The 18,453-nt window shown below is 44.6% G+C and overlaps 1 protein-coding gene across 4 annotated transcripts in view; it reads left to right on the top strand.

Annotated features, from left to right (window-relative positions):
- The window catches only part of HLCS (holocarboxylase synthetase), a 247,697-nt gene that overhangs the window by 54,784 nt on the left and 174,460 nt on the right, over window positions 1-18,453 (top strand). For all 4 annotated transcript variants that reach the window (XM_050785742.1, XM_050785741.1, XM_050785743.1 and 1 more), the window contains one exon: window positions 4,505-4,687. In XM_050785742.1, coding sequence (XP_050641699.1) covers window positions 4,505-4,687 — 183 coding nt within the window. The remainder of the gene's footprint in view (window positions 1-4,504; window positions 4,688-18,453) is intronic.

Below are 18,453 nucleotides of genomic sequence, written 5' to 3' on the forward strand. Positions count from 1 at the left end.
AGGCAATATGATGCAGCTTCACAAATCAGATTCAGAGGATTAGAATGTCATTTTTGATTTTAAATGACTTCCAGTCTTCTGTGTGACAGGGTCACAGTTTTCTCCACAGGCCTGTGTCTCTGTGATACCTTACTGAGATCAAAAAATAAATATTATCACAGGCTGGTTAGTTTCCTCTTTCCCTGTTCAATTTCATAGTCTTCACCTTTGTAATAAATCTAGTAATGATGTAACCCAATAAGAGGAGGTAAAGTATTTCAAGGGCAGAACACAGCTGCACCCTAGGCACTGGTGTCCCAGCCAAGGAAGCTGCAGATTTGATGCCTTTGCCATTCATAATAATAAAGAAAGAGAGGAAATGTTTGTATTTTCGCTGTACTGATCAAGTTTGCAGGGAAAACTTGAGGCTGTGGATTAATGCTGACATTTGGCTGTCAAATAGACCAGGAGTTTGCCATAAAGTTGTCCACAGAAAATCTCTAAAATGGATTTTAAAAGATTTTGTTTCCTTGTTTAGCTTAGCACATGGCAGCAGTGGGTGGCCTTTGATGGCAGAGTTTCTCAACCACGGCACTATTGACATTTTGGGTCAGAGAATTCTTCGTGATGAGAAACAGTCCTGTGCATTTTCGGCTGCGGAGAAGCATCCCTGGTCTTTCCCCACTAGATGCCAGTATCACCCTCTCCCCGCATTTGTGGCTGGAGACATTTTTTAAGTTCTGGTTTTCGTTCCAACTACAAAGTCTTATTTTTACAGGAAGGCCAAGTTACAGAAATAGACCTGTCATTATGGTAACAGGATTACACCCAGAGGATGAGACTCTAGTCCAGTACCTCTGTGGACGAGGAGTACAAATCTGCCACCCACACACTCTGGCGTGCCATTTCTCCCTGCTCATTGGGAGCGTAGAACCAGAGGTGGCCTCTTTTCCGGTTTCCATTGTAGAAGCACCTACATCTTGAAACCATAAGACAGTGAAACCAAGCAGTTCTCGGGGTTTCAGCAGCCGTCTTTCTCCTTGTCTCTGGGAACTCCGCCCGCTTGTAGCGCCATCCTGTTTTCCGTCCTGGCATTGTTCTCATGTGAAAATGAGTTAATATAATTCACTGCGTGTGCGTCTTGGCTACTCTGTGTATTTGCCCTGACCAGCGAGTCCACATGCATTCAGTAGAGTACCTCTCTTCCCTTCGGCTCTGGTGGGAACAGAACTTGACTTACTTCATTTCTGCCACCTGTAAGGGTTAATCTCCGGAATAGCCGTGTGCTCAAGTGAATTAAACAGGTCCTGCCACTGTGCTGTTTGTCTACATTGGCATAGCTTTGTCCACCAGAGGGGAGAGGTGCACATTTAAGGTAGAAGCGCACTGAGTAGGATACGGATTTTTTATTTTTATTTTTTTTGAGACGGAGTTTCATTCTTATTGCCCAGGCTGGAGTGCAGTGGCACATCTCGGCTCACTGCAACCTCTGCCTCCCAGGTTCAAGTGATTCTCCTGCCTCAGCCTCCCAAGTAGCTGGGATTACAAGCATGTGCCACCAGGCCTGTCTAATTTTTTTTTTGTATTTTTAGTAGAGACGGTTTCACCATGTTGGTCAGGCTGGTTTCGAAATCCTGACCTCAGGTGAGGATACGGATTCTTTAGAGGGTTTTGCTTTTCTGCCTCTTCCCCTCTCCCGGGCTATCTAGAAACAGGCCCACCTGATCTGTTGCCCCCGATCGGCGTCCTCGGTCTTAGAGGAAGCAGCCAGCCTGCAGCCAAACAGCTGTGGTTTGGGGACCATGTTGGACGGTGTCCTGCAGACCTTTTCTGATTGGCCTCAACCTTTATTTTTTTTAGCCAGAGGCTCACTCTGTCACCCAGGCTGGAGTACACTGGCACGATCTCAGCTCACTGTAACCTCCACCTCCCAGGTTCAAGTGATTCTTGTGCCTCAGCCTCTCAAGTAACTGGGATTACAGGCATGCGACACCACGCCTAGCTGATTTTTGTCTTTTTAGTGGCAATGGGGTTTCGCCATGTTGGCTGGCTGATCTCAAACTCCTGGCCTCAAGTGATCCTCCCGCCTCGGCCTGCCAAAGTGCTGGGATTATAGGGGTGAGCCACCACACTCAGTCAGGCCTCAACTTTTAACATTTGGTTAGTATATTTGGCTTGGTTAAGGTGTGGGTGGGATCTGAGAGATTTTAAGTCGCCTGAAAGCTGGCACTATGCTTTTTATTTTCATAATATTTCTATAGTATCAGGCTAGAAGCTTTGCATACAGTAGGCAAAGCTGAAACAAAATAAGGCAGACGAGCTCAGTTTGCTTTTCTGGGTACTCAGTGTTCTGGCAACCTCCAGGCTCTAATGCTCATTTAAAATCTGATCTCAGGGGAGCTAGAGGTTCCAGGAAGTTCCTTCATCCCAAGACAGAGGCTGTTGATAGGTGGAGATATTTTAATTTTTAACTAGACAACAAAGCCTGAAGTAACTAGGTGAAGTTCCAAATCTTAAAATTCAATCAGGGGAAGGAGGGTGGAAGGAAAGGCCTTTCTGGTGTCCAAGAAATCCTACTCCTCCCTCAGTAAGTCCTCACTTAACGCTGTTGATAGGTTCTTGGAAACTGCACACTTAAGTGAAATGACATACAATGAAACCAATGTTACCAGAGGCTAATTGATAGAAACAAGAAGTCAGTTCCCATGGCGTATTTCTGGTCACAAAGACATCACCAGACTTCTAAATAAAGGACAAAACACTGAAACACTGAAATAAATATGAGTTATATGTACATTTAAGAAAGATTAATAAAAGCATAAGATAATTATTTACCTGATTATTTCAGTTCAGCATGGTGGGTGGCCACGTGGCTGGAGCTCAGCCTGGAAGCTCAGGGCACTGGTTGGGGAGCCAGCCCTGGCCGGGATGCCCACCCATCGCAGGCCACACTCACACCTGCACTCACACTTGCTCAGACCAGACCATGTAGACGCATCAGTTCACCTAATGTGCACAGCTTGGGGATGTGGGGGAAAATGGAGAATCTGGAGAAAACCCAGGCAGACATGGGGAGAGTTTGCAGACCCACAGAGAGTGGCCCCGGCTGGGAAGTGATTTCTTTTTCCCCTCATCAACATCATAACAAAATGACTTTGAGTGAAACAACATTATTCAAGGACCTGATGTTTCGAATTCCTGCAAACTCTCTCTCTTTTTTTTTTTTTTTAAATGGTTGCACTCTGTTGCCCAGGCTGTAGTGCAGTGGCACGATCATGGCTCACTGCAGCCTCAACCTCCTGAGTTCAAGGGATCCTCCCAGCTCAGCCTCCCAAGTAGTTGGGACTACAGGTGCACCACCCACACCTGGCTAATTTTTGTATTCTTTATAGAGACAGGGTCTCACTGTGTTGCCCAGGCTGGTCTGAAACTCCTAGGCTCAAGCAATCCTACCATCTCGGCCTCCCAAAGTGTTGGGATTACAGGTGTGAGCCACTATGCCCAGCCTTCTGCAAACTCTCTTAAAATGATGAATAAGGCTGCTCTCTTCCCAGGTATTGTTTTCCATTTATGGCTAGTAGGCCAAATGGAAGTTTCCAGTGTGAGCCATTTGCCTCCCTGAGCTCACTAGCAATTAGGTTTTCAGCACAGCTGTCTTTCTAGGTTTTTTTTTTTTTTTTTTTTGAAATGGAGTTTTTGCTCTTGTTCCCCAGTTTGGAGTGCAACGGCACGATCTCAGCTCACCGCAACTTGCAACTTCCGCCTCCCGGGTTCAAGCGATTCTTCTGCCTCAGCCTCCCGAGTAGCTGGGATTACAGGCACATGCAACTACGCCTGGCTACTTTTGTGTTTTTAGTAGAGACAGAGTTTCTCCATGTTGGTCAGGCTGGTCTTGAACTCCCGACCTCAGGTGATCCGCCTGCCTTGGCCTCCCAAAGTGCTGGGATTACAGGCATGAGCCACTGCGCCCGGCCCTAACTATTTTGTTCCTATAACCGAGTTCAGTAACTTGCAGAAGGTCATATGACTGATGAGTGTGGAACACGGAGAGAGATGATGACTGTACAGGGTCATTTCCACCATGGCCTCTCTGCCTGACAACCAGGATTTGAACAGGCTCTTTGGAATCATTTTCTTGTTGGCCATGACTTTCCAGATATTCAGCTTCAGAGTTTATATGCTATTGATAATTAGAAAAATTCGGGTTCAAGTTTTCTCTATTGGGTTATAGTGTGTCCCTTAATTTTCAGAGGAGAGCAAAGCTATGAGCTATCCGGGTATGATGTGCTCACTTGGAGAAGAAAACTGGTAAAGACATTTTTTGGCCGGGTGCGGTGGCTTATACCTGTAATCCCAGCACTTTGGGAGGCTGAGGCGGGAGGATCGCTTGAGCCCAGGAGTTCAAGACCAGCCTGGGCAACACAGTGAGATCCTGTCTCTAATTAAAAAAAAAGGAAAGAAAAAGAAAGAAGAAACTGTTTTTCTTATTGCCCCCAGTTTATATAGTGCTATGTTTTCCCTTCAGGTGCACTTGGAACTACCTCCGAGCTCCGACATAGTGCAAACTCCAGAAGATTTTAACTTGCTTAAGTCAAGCAATTTTAGAAGATACGAAGTCCTTAGAGAGATTCTGACAACCCTTGGCCTCAGCTGTGACATGAAACAAGTTCCTGCCTTAACTCCTCTTTACTTGCTCTCGGCTGCGGAGGTGAGTTGTGGGCTCAGCCGGGCAGAGCGCGCCACGACGTGGCCCTCTTCACAGTGGCGACCCGTTGCCTTAATTGTTTTATTTTGGTTGGTTTTGATTTTTCATTTCTGTTTTGACTTCGGGTTTGGAAATCATCTTCAAGACGTGCAAATATTCATTTTGTGGGGGGAGGGTTATGTATAAGGGAGGGGTGACTGGTAGAGTTTAGAAAGGTGTTAAGTCTGTAGGTGTGGCCCTATCCGTGTTGAGGGGAAGAGGGTCCCTGTGTCAAGAGTATATTCAGAAACTGTAATTTTATTCATTTGGGATTGAAAGCATTTGTTTTGATTTGGGCTGCTTTCAGCAAATCTTTGGAACAATCACATTTGTGCTAATGTCTGCCATCTTGTGGCAACAGCGCTCTGGGTTTCACGTCTGTGAGTCGTGTCTAACAGGAAAATGCCCACGGAACTGGGAATGTGTTTGGCAATTCTCGTGGCCAGTGCCTGCACTTGCTGCCTGTGATTGATACCTGGTTTTGGGCCGGTTGCCAGATTCTCCAGGTGTGTGTTCTTACTAATCCCCCTGCTCAGCCATGCTGTCAGTTTCATAGTCATTGTGACAAATCATTTTGTCTATTTCTGTTGTCTTCTCTGAACAGACAAATTTGTGAGTTTAGTGACATAACCATGTAGTTTCTGCAAACATCCAATAGTCTAGGTGACTTTAAACACTAAACTTACCTACTTTCTCTTGAAACAAACAAATTATACCTCTCATCCCAACATTTTTTAAAAGGGAGACACTTTCTTTTGTGTTACACTGTGTCCCTTAGTTTTTGGAGGAGAGCAGAGCTGTGAGCTATCTGGGTGTGATGGGCTCACTTGGAGAAGACAGATAGAAAATCTGACAGCACTGCCACTCCCCTAGACCTTCGCTGTCAGTCTTTTCCTGGGAATGGAGGGCTGGGGCTGGCTACCTTAGCGAGTGCCTGCTCTGAGGCTCCCAGCTGGGGAAGTCAGGGAGTGAGGTGGCTTGGCCTTGCCCTTGGCACAGCTCCCTGCCCTTTCTCAGAGTTCAGATCATGCTGGTCTTCGAACTTGACCTCCGGACTCTCGGACAGAGCAGTGGATAGGAAGAGCGGCCCGCCCCTGGTTATTCTCCTATGAGTGGAACTTTGGAACTCTTGGCATTTCTGGTGTATTTAGGATGAGTATAACCTGAAATACCCAAGTCGGGGCTTTGTATCATGTGTCTGCTTATATTCAAGCACACAACAGACGCTTCACGCTTTTGTCCTTCCAGTTTTTTAAACAGCCTGGGGCAGTGGGAGGTGATACATTTTCACCTGTTCATTGATCAATTAAGGGAGTATTCATTTCCCGCTTCACAAACTTTGGGAATGAAATGCTTGAACGTGATTAAAGCAAATATTTGCTCTGTATACACATATACATGGACACTCCCTACTAAGCCCCTTATTACATAATAACTTTGGAAAATAATTATTTTCAGAAATGTTCACTTCCTATTGTGGGCCCTCCACTTGGCCTTGTTGATTTTCTTGAATATCTGTACTGTGGACTACTTTCCTCTCAGCTACTTATTTCTGACTGAATTCTGCTTTACTTTGGCAGCCCAAGGAATGGAATGAGTATGTGTATGTTGTACATATCCTCATTTCTTAATGTTTATTTTTAGTTTTTGAGGCAGGGTCTTGCTCCGTTGCCCAGGCTGGAGTGTAGTGGTACAGTCACGGCTCATTGCAGCCTCAACCTCCCAAGCTCAAGCGATCCTCCTACCTCAGCCCCCCGAGTAGCTGGGACTACAGGTGTGCATCACCATGCCTGGCTAATTTTTAATATTTTTTGTGGAGACAGGGTTTTGCCATGTTGGCCAGGCTGGTCTTGAACTCCTGAGTTCAAGCAATCTGCCTGCCTTGGCTTTCCAAAGTGTTGGGATTACAGTCGTGGCATGCCCGGCCTCTAAATGTTTATTATTAACTCTGCTTAGGTGTCCTTGAATCTGCTGGAGAAGGAAATGGCAGAATTCAAAGTTTTATATGATGTCTTCTTGGAATATAAGTTCTCTAAAGGATGATGGTGCAAATGAATTTGAAGGTGGATATGCCCTGCCTGAGATGGTCTTTCAGGAGGCAGCTGATTTCCTCCTGTACCTAGTCACTGTGCTATGGGTCAGTATTTATAGATCTGGACCACAGAGACTGGGAATGGAATTAGGTTTGTACTTTATATTTGGTTTTCTTTCCAGCATCCCTACTTAACAGATCTCAGTCATCCCCATGGAATTAAGTTCCATGGAGAGGATCTTGGCACCCAGTCATCTGCTAAATCCTGCCTGTCCATTCGGCTCATCGCCTGCCTTAGGGATTGGATGCTTGGGCCGGCTTTCTGCTTCCTGTGCCCTGCAAGCTACTCTGTTGCCAGGAATCAAAGATCTCTTACCACAGGGTGTCGCTGCTGAGCTAGGCTGCCTGGCATACAGGCCCCTAGAACTATAAAGTTGTTCTTCAGAGATTTAATTTTTTTCTCTCTATATCAGTTTCACATAGTATAATTTTATAGCTTTCCATTATATTGGTGGCACTTTCTTTTGGGTCTGCAGAAATCGTTTCAATGTCCCAGTTAATAATATTCATCTTTCATTCAACATTTACTGTGTCCTAGGTACTATTATAGTATGGGATATGAAAGAGCAAAATAAATACGCTAGTTATCTAAATAGTTTTACTGCGTAGCAGCTGTGTTTACACAGTTCTGTGCCTTGACACTTGCTCTTTATGACGAATAGCGCAGAAGATTTATGTGCTTCTCTGTTACTGTGATATAACTGGAAAGAATAGCACCAAGACCCAAGGAGAAAAAACACTCGCCTCAATGACAGCCCTTGGCATTCGTGAAGGATGTGCTCTGAGGCCTTCATCGATACCCAAACACCGTGGTAGCGTGTGATTCCCACTATAAAACCCAGTCATGTGTGACTTCATCAGCGTCACTGTGCACGACACCAAGAGGAAGCAGGGCTTGGCTGATGTGCAGACTCTGGGCGGCTGAGCTGGGCTTCCTCCGACCAAGGCTTTCACGTTTAATTGAACCTCCCAGGAGCGGGATTGAAATTTGGGTCTCAGCAAAATGACAAAAAGTTAAACCATAAAACAAACACACCAACACATGTTTACCACACACCTATCTCCGTGGAAAGAAGACTGGGCCAGGTGCAGTGGCTCACGCCTATAATCTCAATGCTTTGGGAGGCGGAGGCAGGTGGATTGCTCGAGCCCAGGAGTTCGAGACCGGCCTGGGCAACCTGGCAGACTTTTGTATTCTTTACAAAAGATACAAAAATTAGCCAGGCATGGTGGCGCATACCTGTAGTCCCAGCTACTCAGGAGGCTGAGGCAGGAGGATTGCCTGAGCCAGGGAAGTTGAGGCTGTAGTGAGCTGTGATTGCGCCACTGCACTCCAGCCTGGGCAACAGAGAGTGAGACCTTGTTGCAAAAAGGAAAAAAAAAAAAAAAAAAAAAAAGGAAACAAGACTGGAAGGAAGGAAATCTGGTATATATAGGATGTATTTCTGATGGAGTGCTTAAGGGTGATTTTAATAATCTTTTAAAACTTTCTCTGTATTTTCCAAATTTTCTATAATGATTGTGTATATAATAAGCCAAATTAGTTATTTGTTATTAATTACTTTATAATGAGCCAGATTAGTTATTAAAAACTGAAAACAAGTGACTGCATGTCACTGGACTTTGAAGGCATCTCACACATGGTCACACGTGAACATTAAGAGGCAGGGAATCTCATGTAAGTGTCGATACTTTGGTTAATATTAATATTTGACATATTATTTAGAAAGGGTTTGCTTTGATAGTAAAACACGTGACTCTCGTTCATGGCCTGTGACAGCTGTGACTCCCAGGGTTAACTGTGAGCTCTGAGTTGGTGTGTGGGGGCCTCCGAGCTGAAGCTCTCCCTTTGCTTCTGTAGGTGGTACAGGTACCCCTGAGTGCCCTACCACTGCGTGGATGGTCCAGTTTCTTGGCAGAGCCCTTTGAACTGTTTCTCCAAAACCATACATATGGGGACCTCTCCATGGCTTCCTCTCTGCAGATGTTGGTGGGTGAGAGACTGATACACCACATGGCTCACTGTGGGGTGTCCTGGGTGAGATCACCTGGTGGCCACCACATCTTCCACCACCAGTGGGTGACAGGCAGTTAGCAGCAATACATCTTTACTGTGCTGGGACATGAGTGTTTTCGAAAGACACTGATTTTATAGAAGAAACATAATTCTTTCCCTTACAGAATACCAGAAAAAACATAATTCTTTTATATTTTATAGAAACATTTTAACAGATTTTATTTTGTATCAAATCCGATGTTATAGAGAAAACATCATTCTTTCCCAGTTGAGAAGCTAGCTGCCTTGTTTCTGTTTCTTTGGGTTCCATTTTCCATTTTATCTCTGCCAGAGCAATGGCAGAAAGAAAGAACACAGGCTGCCATGCTCTGCGGGGTCTCACGGGGAGCGGCAGCTGGTGGGTTGGGACTGGCTGGAGCCTGAACCTGTGTGTGTGACAGAGCCAGCCCCCACCCTCCACCCCTGCAGAGTTGCCTGCCAGTGGGTCCCTTTTTATCCCCCCACTGAGGCCACAGGAAGCAGCATAGGGTGGGATGTGCCACCCCCAAGAAGGTCGGCACCTTTACCTTGGGGAACTGGATGTGCCACCCCCAGGAAGGTTGGCACCTTCCCCTTGGGGAACTAGAGAGCTTGTGCATTGCTCCCGTAGCCTGGGACATCCGCTTAGGATCTGGGGAGCACAAGATTTTTTCCAAAATGAAAAAGCTTGGGAACCTTGTGGGTGTTCATCGTGGCCAACAATGGCTAATGGTGTGTAGGTGACTTGAGAAATAGAAGCCGGCTGGACTCTTAGCAGGGGTCCTGCGTCCAGTTACCTTACCCTTGGGATCAAGATGTAGCTGTCGCAAGAAGCGACAACTGAGTTTGTTACTGAAATAATTGGGCACAATCACCATGGGGTGTGTGTGTGTGATTTTGGTAGTGGGGAGTTGTGGAATGGATAATATGTCCTTAAAAACAAAAACTAGTTATGACATTTCCTTTTGATTTAACCCCGAATTTTTACTGTGAAACTTTCCCCCCCATAAAAAGCAGGTTTTGTTGGTAAGGTTAGTTTAGATACTTGTAAACATATCAAAAAATGGGTACAGACCCTTCTACTCCGGGAAGTCCTTTATGCTACATTTATTTTTTATTGTATGTGTTTAAGGTGTGCAGCATGATGATTTGATATACATGAACATGCTGAGATGGAGCTGCTTTTCAGACGTCGGTTGCTTTATGAAGAAACTGAGACTCAGTCATACATACCACACAGTTGTTCCTCCTACTCTAACGGGCCCCTTCTGTAGCAAACATCTGTGTGCCTGCTAAGGACAAGCCCTTGCTGCAGAAGTTTCCGGAAAACGAGGGATAATTCCTCATCTTGTGGCATGTGTTCTAGTTGACCAAACTTTTTTGCCTGTGTCACCATCTCATGTGGGTCTCACAGTGACCCTGATAAGTAGGGCGGGGGCGGGGGCGGGGGAGAAGGAGTCCTTGCCCCTGGGAGAGGAAGCTGGCATACAGGACAGTGAAGAGGCTTATGTATTTTTCGTTTCTGTTTTTTTTTTTTTTTTTTTTGAGACAGAGTCTTGCTCTTGTCGCCCAGGCTGGAGTGCAGTGGCGTGATCTCTGCTCACTGCAACCTCTGCCTCCTGGGTTCAAGCGATTCTCCTGCCTCAGCCTCCCAAGTAGCTGGGGTTACAGGCGCCCGTCACCACGCCTGGCGAATTTTTGTATTTTTAGTAGAGACAGGGTTTCACCATGTTAGCCAGGCTGGTCTCAAACTCCTGACCTCAGGTGATCCTCCCGCCTCAGCCTCCCAAAGTGCTGAGATTACAGGCGTGAACCACCGCATTGGCTTCATGTATTTTTTTTTTTTTTTTGAGACGGAGTCTCGCTCTGTCACCCAGGCTGGAGTGCAGTGGCGCGATCTCGGCTCACTGCAAGCTCTGCCTCCCGGGTTCACGCCATTCTCCTGCCTCAGCCTCCCGAGTAGCTGGGACTACAGGCGCCCACAACCGCGCCCGGCTAATTTTTTGTATTTTTAGTAGAGACGGGGTTTCACCGTGGTCTCGATCTCCTGACCTTGTGATCCGCCCGCCTCGGCCTCCCAAAGTGCTGGGATTACAGGCGTGAGCCACCGCGCCCGGCCAAGGCTTCATGTATTTTTCTAACGAGTTAATTAGAATTCTCCACTTAAAAAAAATCTTTGCCTGCCATTTTTTAGCATAGTATTTGATGTGGAATCCTCCCCTTCTCCTACTTTTAATCCTAGTTCTGAGTCTCGAATGTATAGATATGGAGAAGCGTCAGGCATAACTTTAAAATACAGTTTAAAAATAATTTTTAGAGATCCAAATTAGAGAGGAAGTCAGAATTCCAGGTGCACCTTGAATAGCTTTTGACATGTGGCTGCTGTGGTCTTGTGCGGCTGTTTTACAATACGGCACCGGCTAAAGGCAGCTGGCAGATTAAAGCAAACATTTAAAAGCTTTTATAGCTATGAATGTTTTTAAGGGTCTTTCATATACCTCTTTCTCTCCTTTCTTTCTTCCTTCGCCCTTCACCTACACTGGAAATTTTTTGTTCATTTTGACTGACTTCCTGTTATCAAACATAATACCCATAGCAAAAGGCAACATGACGGGTTTTGACGTTGAATTGCAAAAGAAATCATACTTGGGGGGTTTTCCTGTGCTCTCTTTAGAATGTTTTATTTTTGTGGGAAGAAGGCTTTTCAGCTACTGTGTGTCCTGTCTTTTTACTTGAATCTTGTTTCCACAAGTGTGCCTCAAAGCGGCACCTGCAGAGTAAATACCCAGGGCAGATATGTGTGCTTGTGGGAAATCTGCACAAACGCTTTTGTTGTTTTCCACATTTGATTAGTTTTGTGATGATTCTGGCTTCTGCGCGTTGCGGCCTTTGCTGTCTGGCCCGGGGAAGGGGTGATAAGGTCTCCGAGGCCAGGGGAACATTCCCGCTCAGCACTTTCCTTCTTGGGATAGCATCCCGTCTAAGAAGCACGGTTTTCTTTCCTCCGTGTATTTATATCCACCATTTATGCAGTCACAAACTTGTGGATGGGAAACGGCCTCTTTTGGAATAAAAAAATCCTCCAAGACCACATGCTTTTTGTCTCCTACCCGGGCTTCCTAATAGCTGCCATGTGTGAGCGGGTACGGATTCTGGCCTCACCTCCCGGGTAAGTCGGTGGAGGCTGTCTCCAGAAGGGCTTAGAACATTCTCACGTGCGGATTTTTGTCTCCCAAGTTCAAAAAAACACATCCCAGGAATAAGCCCATACTGGTGCCGGGTTAGAGAGCATGATCAAAGGGCTCCTGTGATCAGGTGCAGGGCCAAGGACTAGAGTTGGAGGTGGGTGCGGCGGTGGGGCACCTCGCGATGACAGGGAACCGTTGAGTCTGGCGCTCCCGGGCCGCGGAGCTGGCAGTATCAGCTCAGGAATGTCGGGGTCTGAGACCCGAATCCCGTTTGATAAACGTTCTCCCTCAGTTCTTGGGATGTGAATTATAGCTGGGGAACACATTTTGTTTCCATGCATTGCTCGTGATTTGAGAGTGCCGCCCAGAGATTTGCACTGACGGTCTTGGAAAAATGTTCATAGTGTTTCGGGGGGCTCAAAACTGACAGGCCGTTTGTGGACCTGAGTGGTGTTTAATCCTCCGTTTCCCCCGCCTGAGTGGGAAGGGGGAGAAACAGCTTGGGGTGCGAGGAGAGCGCTCCTCTGCTGGGGCTCAGCCCATGCTGGGCAGCACCAGGAGGATTGCACAGGCTTCCTCGTGAAAGCAGGAAAACTCAGCCAAGGTTAGTCCGTCTGTCTGTCCCTCAGGCACTTTCTCCTGGAGATAAAAAGGGAAGGCTCCTTTTTTCTGAGAGATCTTCCCGATTTCTTCATTTTGTTGTAGCTACGTGTGTGTGGCTGTGTCTCTCCAGGTACTGCGTGCCGAGTTTGGCCACACAGCTGTCCAGGTACTGCATGTTTCCAGTACAATTCTACATTATCCCTCTGCTGGTGTCATGGGTATTTTCTTTCTTAAAATGCTTTTAGGCTTTCGTTTAATAATAGAATCAGTGGAAGGAATACTGGAGTTTACGTTCCGCAACATACACATACATCAAAGCATCATGTGGTATACCAGAAATGTACATATTTTTTACTTGTCAATAAAATAAATTTTTTTTCTAAAAAAGAAATATTGGAGTTAAAGACTATAATTTCAGTTCTCATTGATCATTGGAGCCACTGTCCCTTACAAAAAAATTCTAGAACTCAAATTTTACTTCGTGAATCGCGGAACATGTCTTTAATTTAAAACAACAGAGTCTGTTTTAATCGATGTTTTTAAGGGTATTTGAGTTTTTAAAATTTCAACCATATGAATACATATAGTTATTATGATAATATATATGCATATACATTTATATATTTATTTAAGTGCATATGTCTGTTTTAACCAGAACTACAAAAAATTATAAGATTGTTGAGATAGAACGTGCCTTTGTGGAGCGGTCATTTCTCCCTGAGAGTGAGAGAAGACTTAGAGTAGCGGGTCTGGACTGGATTTCTGGTAAAAGGGAAATGGACTTTCTCTTGACCCAGGGAGGTTCACAGCACAATTTTGTTATGTAGCTGTTCGTGTCTCTGGCATGTGTATCTGAGTGTAGGAGACAGAGGCTGTGGGTGAAGAGGAGGGCTGCTTTGGCACTGTGCTGTTGCACCTGAGGCTGAGATTCAGATTTTAGGTGTGAGCAAAAGGAGAACAGCGTTGCGCATCAGCAGTCAGCTAGATCGCTGGGTCCTGAACATGCGTATCATAGGACCCTTGTCATCAGTTTCACACACCATGAGGCTTTCCTGAGCCACTGGTCTATAAATACTTTTAGTTTAAATCAACCTGCCTCTTACATGCATTAAGGAAAAGTTTAAAAAATTAAAGTTGAAAGTGAATGTTCTTTTTTTTTTTTTGAGATGGAGTGTCGCTCTGTCGTCCAGGCTAGAGTGCGGTGGCAAGATCTCGGCTCACTGCAACCTCTGCCTTCCGGGTTCAAGCAATTCTCCTGCCTCAGCCTCCTGAGTAGCTGGGATTACAGGCACACACCACCACACCTGGCTAATTTTTGTATTTTTAGTAGAAACGGGGTTTCACCATGTTGGTCAGGCTGGTCTCGGACTCCTGACTTTGTGATCTGCCCACCTCGGCCTCCCAAAGTGCTGGGATTACAGGCGTGAGCCACTGTGCCCGGCCGAAAGTGAATATTCTTCTCAGAAAACTTACTGAGTTTGCTTTTGTATGCCCGTAAACATTTGGTAAGTTGCTCTCTTTTCTGAACAAAAATGAATCCTACGTAGAGCACTGATCCCCCTTCCTGTTTTTAATTTCCGTGAATAAGAAAATATACCTTTTAAAAGAAACAGCAAACAGTAGTTTCATAAATTAAAAAATGATGGTTAATTTAGGGATGGGGGGATAGCCAGACTGCCTAGGATTGTCTAGATTATTACTTCCCATAGGCAACCTTGATACATTTCAGGATTTAAGTTTTCCTGTAGCTTTTTAGTTCATAAAATGCTTTAAAGGTCAAAGGTCTATAATTTCGAAGGTTTTCCTCTGTGTATTGTTTCCTTCTGTGATGTTGGAATTAGGTGTAGTGTCTCAGATTGGCCAAATGAGTTTGTCTGGGTAGATGGCTTTTTAACATTTTTAAAAATTTTAATTTATTAGGTACATAGTAGGTGTATACATTTATGGGGTACATGAGATGCTTTGATTCAGGCATGCTGTGCATAATAATCACACCATATAAAATAGGGTACCTATCTCCTCAAGCATTTATCCTTTATGTTACAAACAAATTATATTCTTTTAGTTATTTGAGCATGTACAATTAAATTATTATTGACTGTAGTCACCCTGTTGTGCTATCAAATACTAGGTCTTATTCATTCTTTCTATTTTTTTTTTTTTTGCATCCATTAACCATCCCCATCTGCCCCACCTTCCCACTAGGGTGGGTGTCTTTTTTTTTTTCTTGAGACAGGGTCTCGTTCTGTCACTCAGATTGGAGTGCAGTGTCACGATCATGGCTCACTGCAGCCTTGAACTCCTGAGCTCAGGTGATCTCCCACCTCAGCCTCCCAAGTAGCGGGGACTACAGGCACGTATCACCATACTCAGCTAATTTACTTTTATGTTTTGTAGAGATGGAGTCTTACTTTTTTGCCCAAACTGGTCTCAAATTTCTGGGCCCAGACAATTCTTCCACCTCAGCCTCCCAAAGTACTTGCATTATAGGTATGAGCTACCATGCCTGGTGGGTCACCAAATTCTCATGGCCAAACCCTTCTCTATTCTGTTGGGAGGGAGAGTAGACAAGAAGACCTTTCTCATCCTTTCCAGGACTCTCTGCGGTATTTATGCTGGTCTTGGTAAAGCAAGTAGACTAAAAAAATTTTTTTTAACTTTTTAAGCAGTTCCCTTGAATGCATTCTTTTCTAAGAATTTGTGATTATTACCATTTTCATCTTTATATTGGGACAAGTTAAAATCATAGATAGATACATCTTCACAGTTAATTTTAGCACAATGAAAGAATGTTTTGCTATCTGTTTATTTTTATTTATTTCAGGCTAATTCTCTAATTTTGCTGTTAATTTAAGAATTATCAATAGCAGCCTCAAATTTATAAAAAAATTGTATTTTCAAAATTTGTATGGCAACTTGTCTTTTAACAACTTGGTTCCCATTATTTATGACAGTTGGGTTTTCCTGGCAGCTCACGTATGTCCTCATGCTCCACAATGCAGTTAAACCATAGGAAACCGTCTTGTCTGTGTGTCACATGCTGGCTTGCTGGAGCACGTATGCGGTGGGAACACTTTGAGTCTCTCTTTCTACTTCTCCGTCATTCAACTCAGGACATAACAACCATATCTCGGACATTGCTCAAAAACATCAAATTGGATACCTAGCAATACCATGGCGTATGACTTAATTAATTTCCCTTGGTAGGTTAATACTTTTCTTATATTTAAGAAAACTTTTTTTCTTTCAAAGTGACTGTTGAACTTTACACAAAAGTAAAAGAAAACATTTCATAGAAAATTTCAAATATACAAAAGTAAATATAAATAATGCAGTGAATTCTTTTGTACTCATCACTCTCCTACACAGTTATCCATTTATGGCCAATCTTATTTCACTTCTTTCTACCCACTTCTCCGCCAATATTATTTGGAAAGAATTCCCAGATACCGTTTCAGTTCTCTCATCTGCGAATATTTTAGTATGTGTCTCTGAAAGATACGAGCTCTGTTTAAAAACATAATCACAATTCCACTGTCATACCTAAAATGAAACAATCTCTTCATATAATCTCATGTCCAGTCAGCCTTCCAGTTTCCGATTAGACATATATAAAGATGGACTGTAGTATCTGTGCATTGTATATAATAAGCACATGTGTATAATGAGTACATTGGTCCTGTTGCAAATCAAATGTGAGAAAGAAACAACTGATGTAAAGCCCTGTAACTTTTTGGGCAACATTGATTTCTATGTCCCTGTTGAATGCCACATTTTAGCCCCCATTACCAGCCCATTCTGCAAATAGCAGCAAGTGGTCAGTTGGAATAACATGCAGAAGAACCCTGAATGTTGAAATATGGGGGTTTTGTTCCAACTCTCACTCTTTCAGAACTAAACATGAGTTCCTCACTCACTCTTTTCTGCATGCTAAGTCCTGGGTCTCTTTAGCAGGGACGGTATTGATTTTTGGTCTGTATGCCTTCAGCTCGGGTTGATGTTTAGCCTTTGACCCAGCCACTTTCTTACAATAAACAGTTTGTTGATGAGAGCAGCTGCTCAGCAGATTGTTTCCAGATTGTTCTCTGACGGCTGAGGACAGAGTGAACCTTACGAAGAAGTTGGCTTGAAGCTAATGGCGTCTCCTTCTTTTTTTTTTTTTTTTTTTTTTTGAGACGGAGTCTCGCTCTGTAGCCCAGGCTGGAGTGCAGTGGCCGGATCTCAGCTCACTGCAAGCTCCGCCTCCCGGGTTCACGCCATTCTCCGGCCTCAGCCTCCAGAGTAGCTGGGACTACAGGCGCCCGCCACCTCGCCCGGCTAGTTTTTTGTATTTCTTTAGTAGAGACGGGGTTTCACCGTGTTCGCCAGGATGGTCTCGATCTCCTGACCTCGTGATCCGCCCGTCTCGGCCTCCCAAAGTGCTGGGATTACAGGCTTGAGCCACCGCGCCCGGCTGGCGTCTCCTTCTTACCCTCTCTGCCTTTGAAGCCAACTGTCAGCCTCTGATCATTCCTCTATTTATATCCAGTGAAATGGTGTGAATCTGTGGCACTAGAAATCAGGCCTCACCTACAATCCTGAATATTTAATTTTGTTCTCTGAATGAATGATCGCAGCATTTTCTAGAAGTTTCTGCCATATGGAGCAATTCCTTACATCGCAGGAAGAATTTCCAGCACTTAGTACATAGGAGTTAGTGTACCGTGGGGTGCTATGTAAGAAAGTAGACAGGCTGGGCTTTATTTTGTGCAGGAATCTGTGCTCCTTGAATATTTAAAGGCTTTCTATGCAAGTATGGAATGAGATTACTTTCAAACTGAGTATGTGTTATCTGCCTTGTGACTCGAGACCTTTTAAAACAGTTCTCTTTATTTATTTTTCTACTTTGAAAGAGAGTACTTCATTTTTTTTTTTTTTTAATGCAAGAGACAGATCATCCAATGACTTGGTGATTTACATGGCCCAAAGTCGCACCTTCGTTTGGATTTCTGCAGCTTCCCCAGTCACCCCCAGCTGTTACCTAGAATGGCCTGTCTGCTTGCAGCGACCTTCATTAAGAAGGGAAGGTCCGAGCTTTCAGCATCAGAGCCAACACTTTTGACTAAACTGGCCACCAGGGGCTGCTGTCAGAATGGTGAGGCTGAGCTCACCTCCCTGGAGGCGAGTTTACTTTTTCTACAACCAGTAAATTTTGTTAAGCTACCAATCCTGGTTTCAAAACTCAGGTCTCACTACACAGCCTCCAGTCACCAAGCATGCTTACGGCTGTAGGCCTTCCAGCCAGGTATGACGTAGGACCTGGACAAAATTCAAGACCTAAGATTAAGACTTGTGTGTTTTTCATTTGGTGCCAATAAGCTGTTATTAATGCACTGATTCCGCATATACTGAACAGCTTCATGAAACGCACTGGGGTTTGTACTCGGGGAAAGTGCGCCTTGAGTTTGGGTCGTACAAGATCTGGGCCTCCGGAGGGACGGCTCCGTGAGGATGGAAATCTGTGGTTTTTCAGGGAGGTGTTCTTGCCTCAGAATGGTTCAGCAACGCTTCCCCAGCACAGGCAGCACGAAGGCTTGTTCAGATCGAAAAGCTAAAAGGTGTTCCTCATTGCCGTTTTGCTTTTTGATTCTTTATGAAGGCTGTTTCTTTGATGATTCCATGATTAACAGCAGAACAAAAATCTACAGCTCATGTAGGAGCTGGCAGGGCCTTTCAAACTTCTGGGGAAAATCCTTTATTTCTCCCCCAATTTTTTGTTAAAAAAAATTAAAACTGAAGAGAAGGTAAAAGAGTCGTACACCAACCCTGTAAG

This window comes from Macaca thibetana, chromosome 3, assembly GCF_024542745.1.
Source record: "Macaca thibetana thibetana isolate TM-01 chromosome 3, ASM2454274v1, whole genome shotgun sequence".
In the NCBI taxonomy this organism is placed as follows: Eukaryota; Metazoa; Chordata; class Mammalia; order Primates; family Cercopithecidae; genus Macaca; species Macaca thibetana.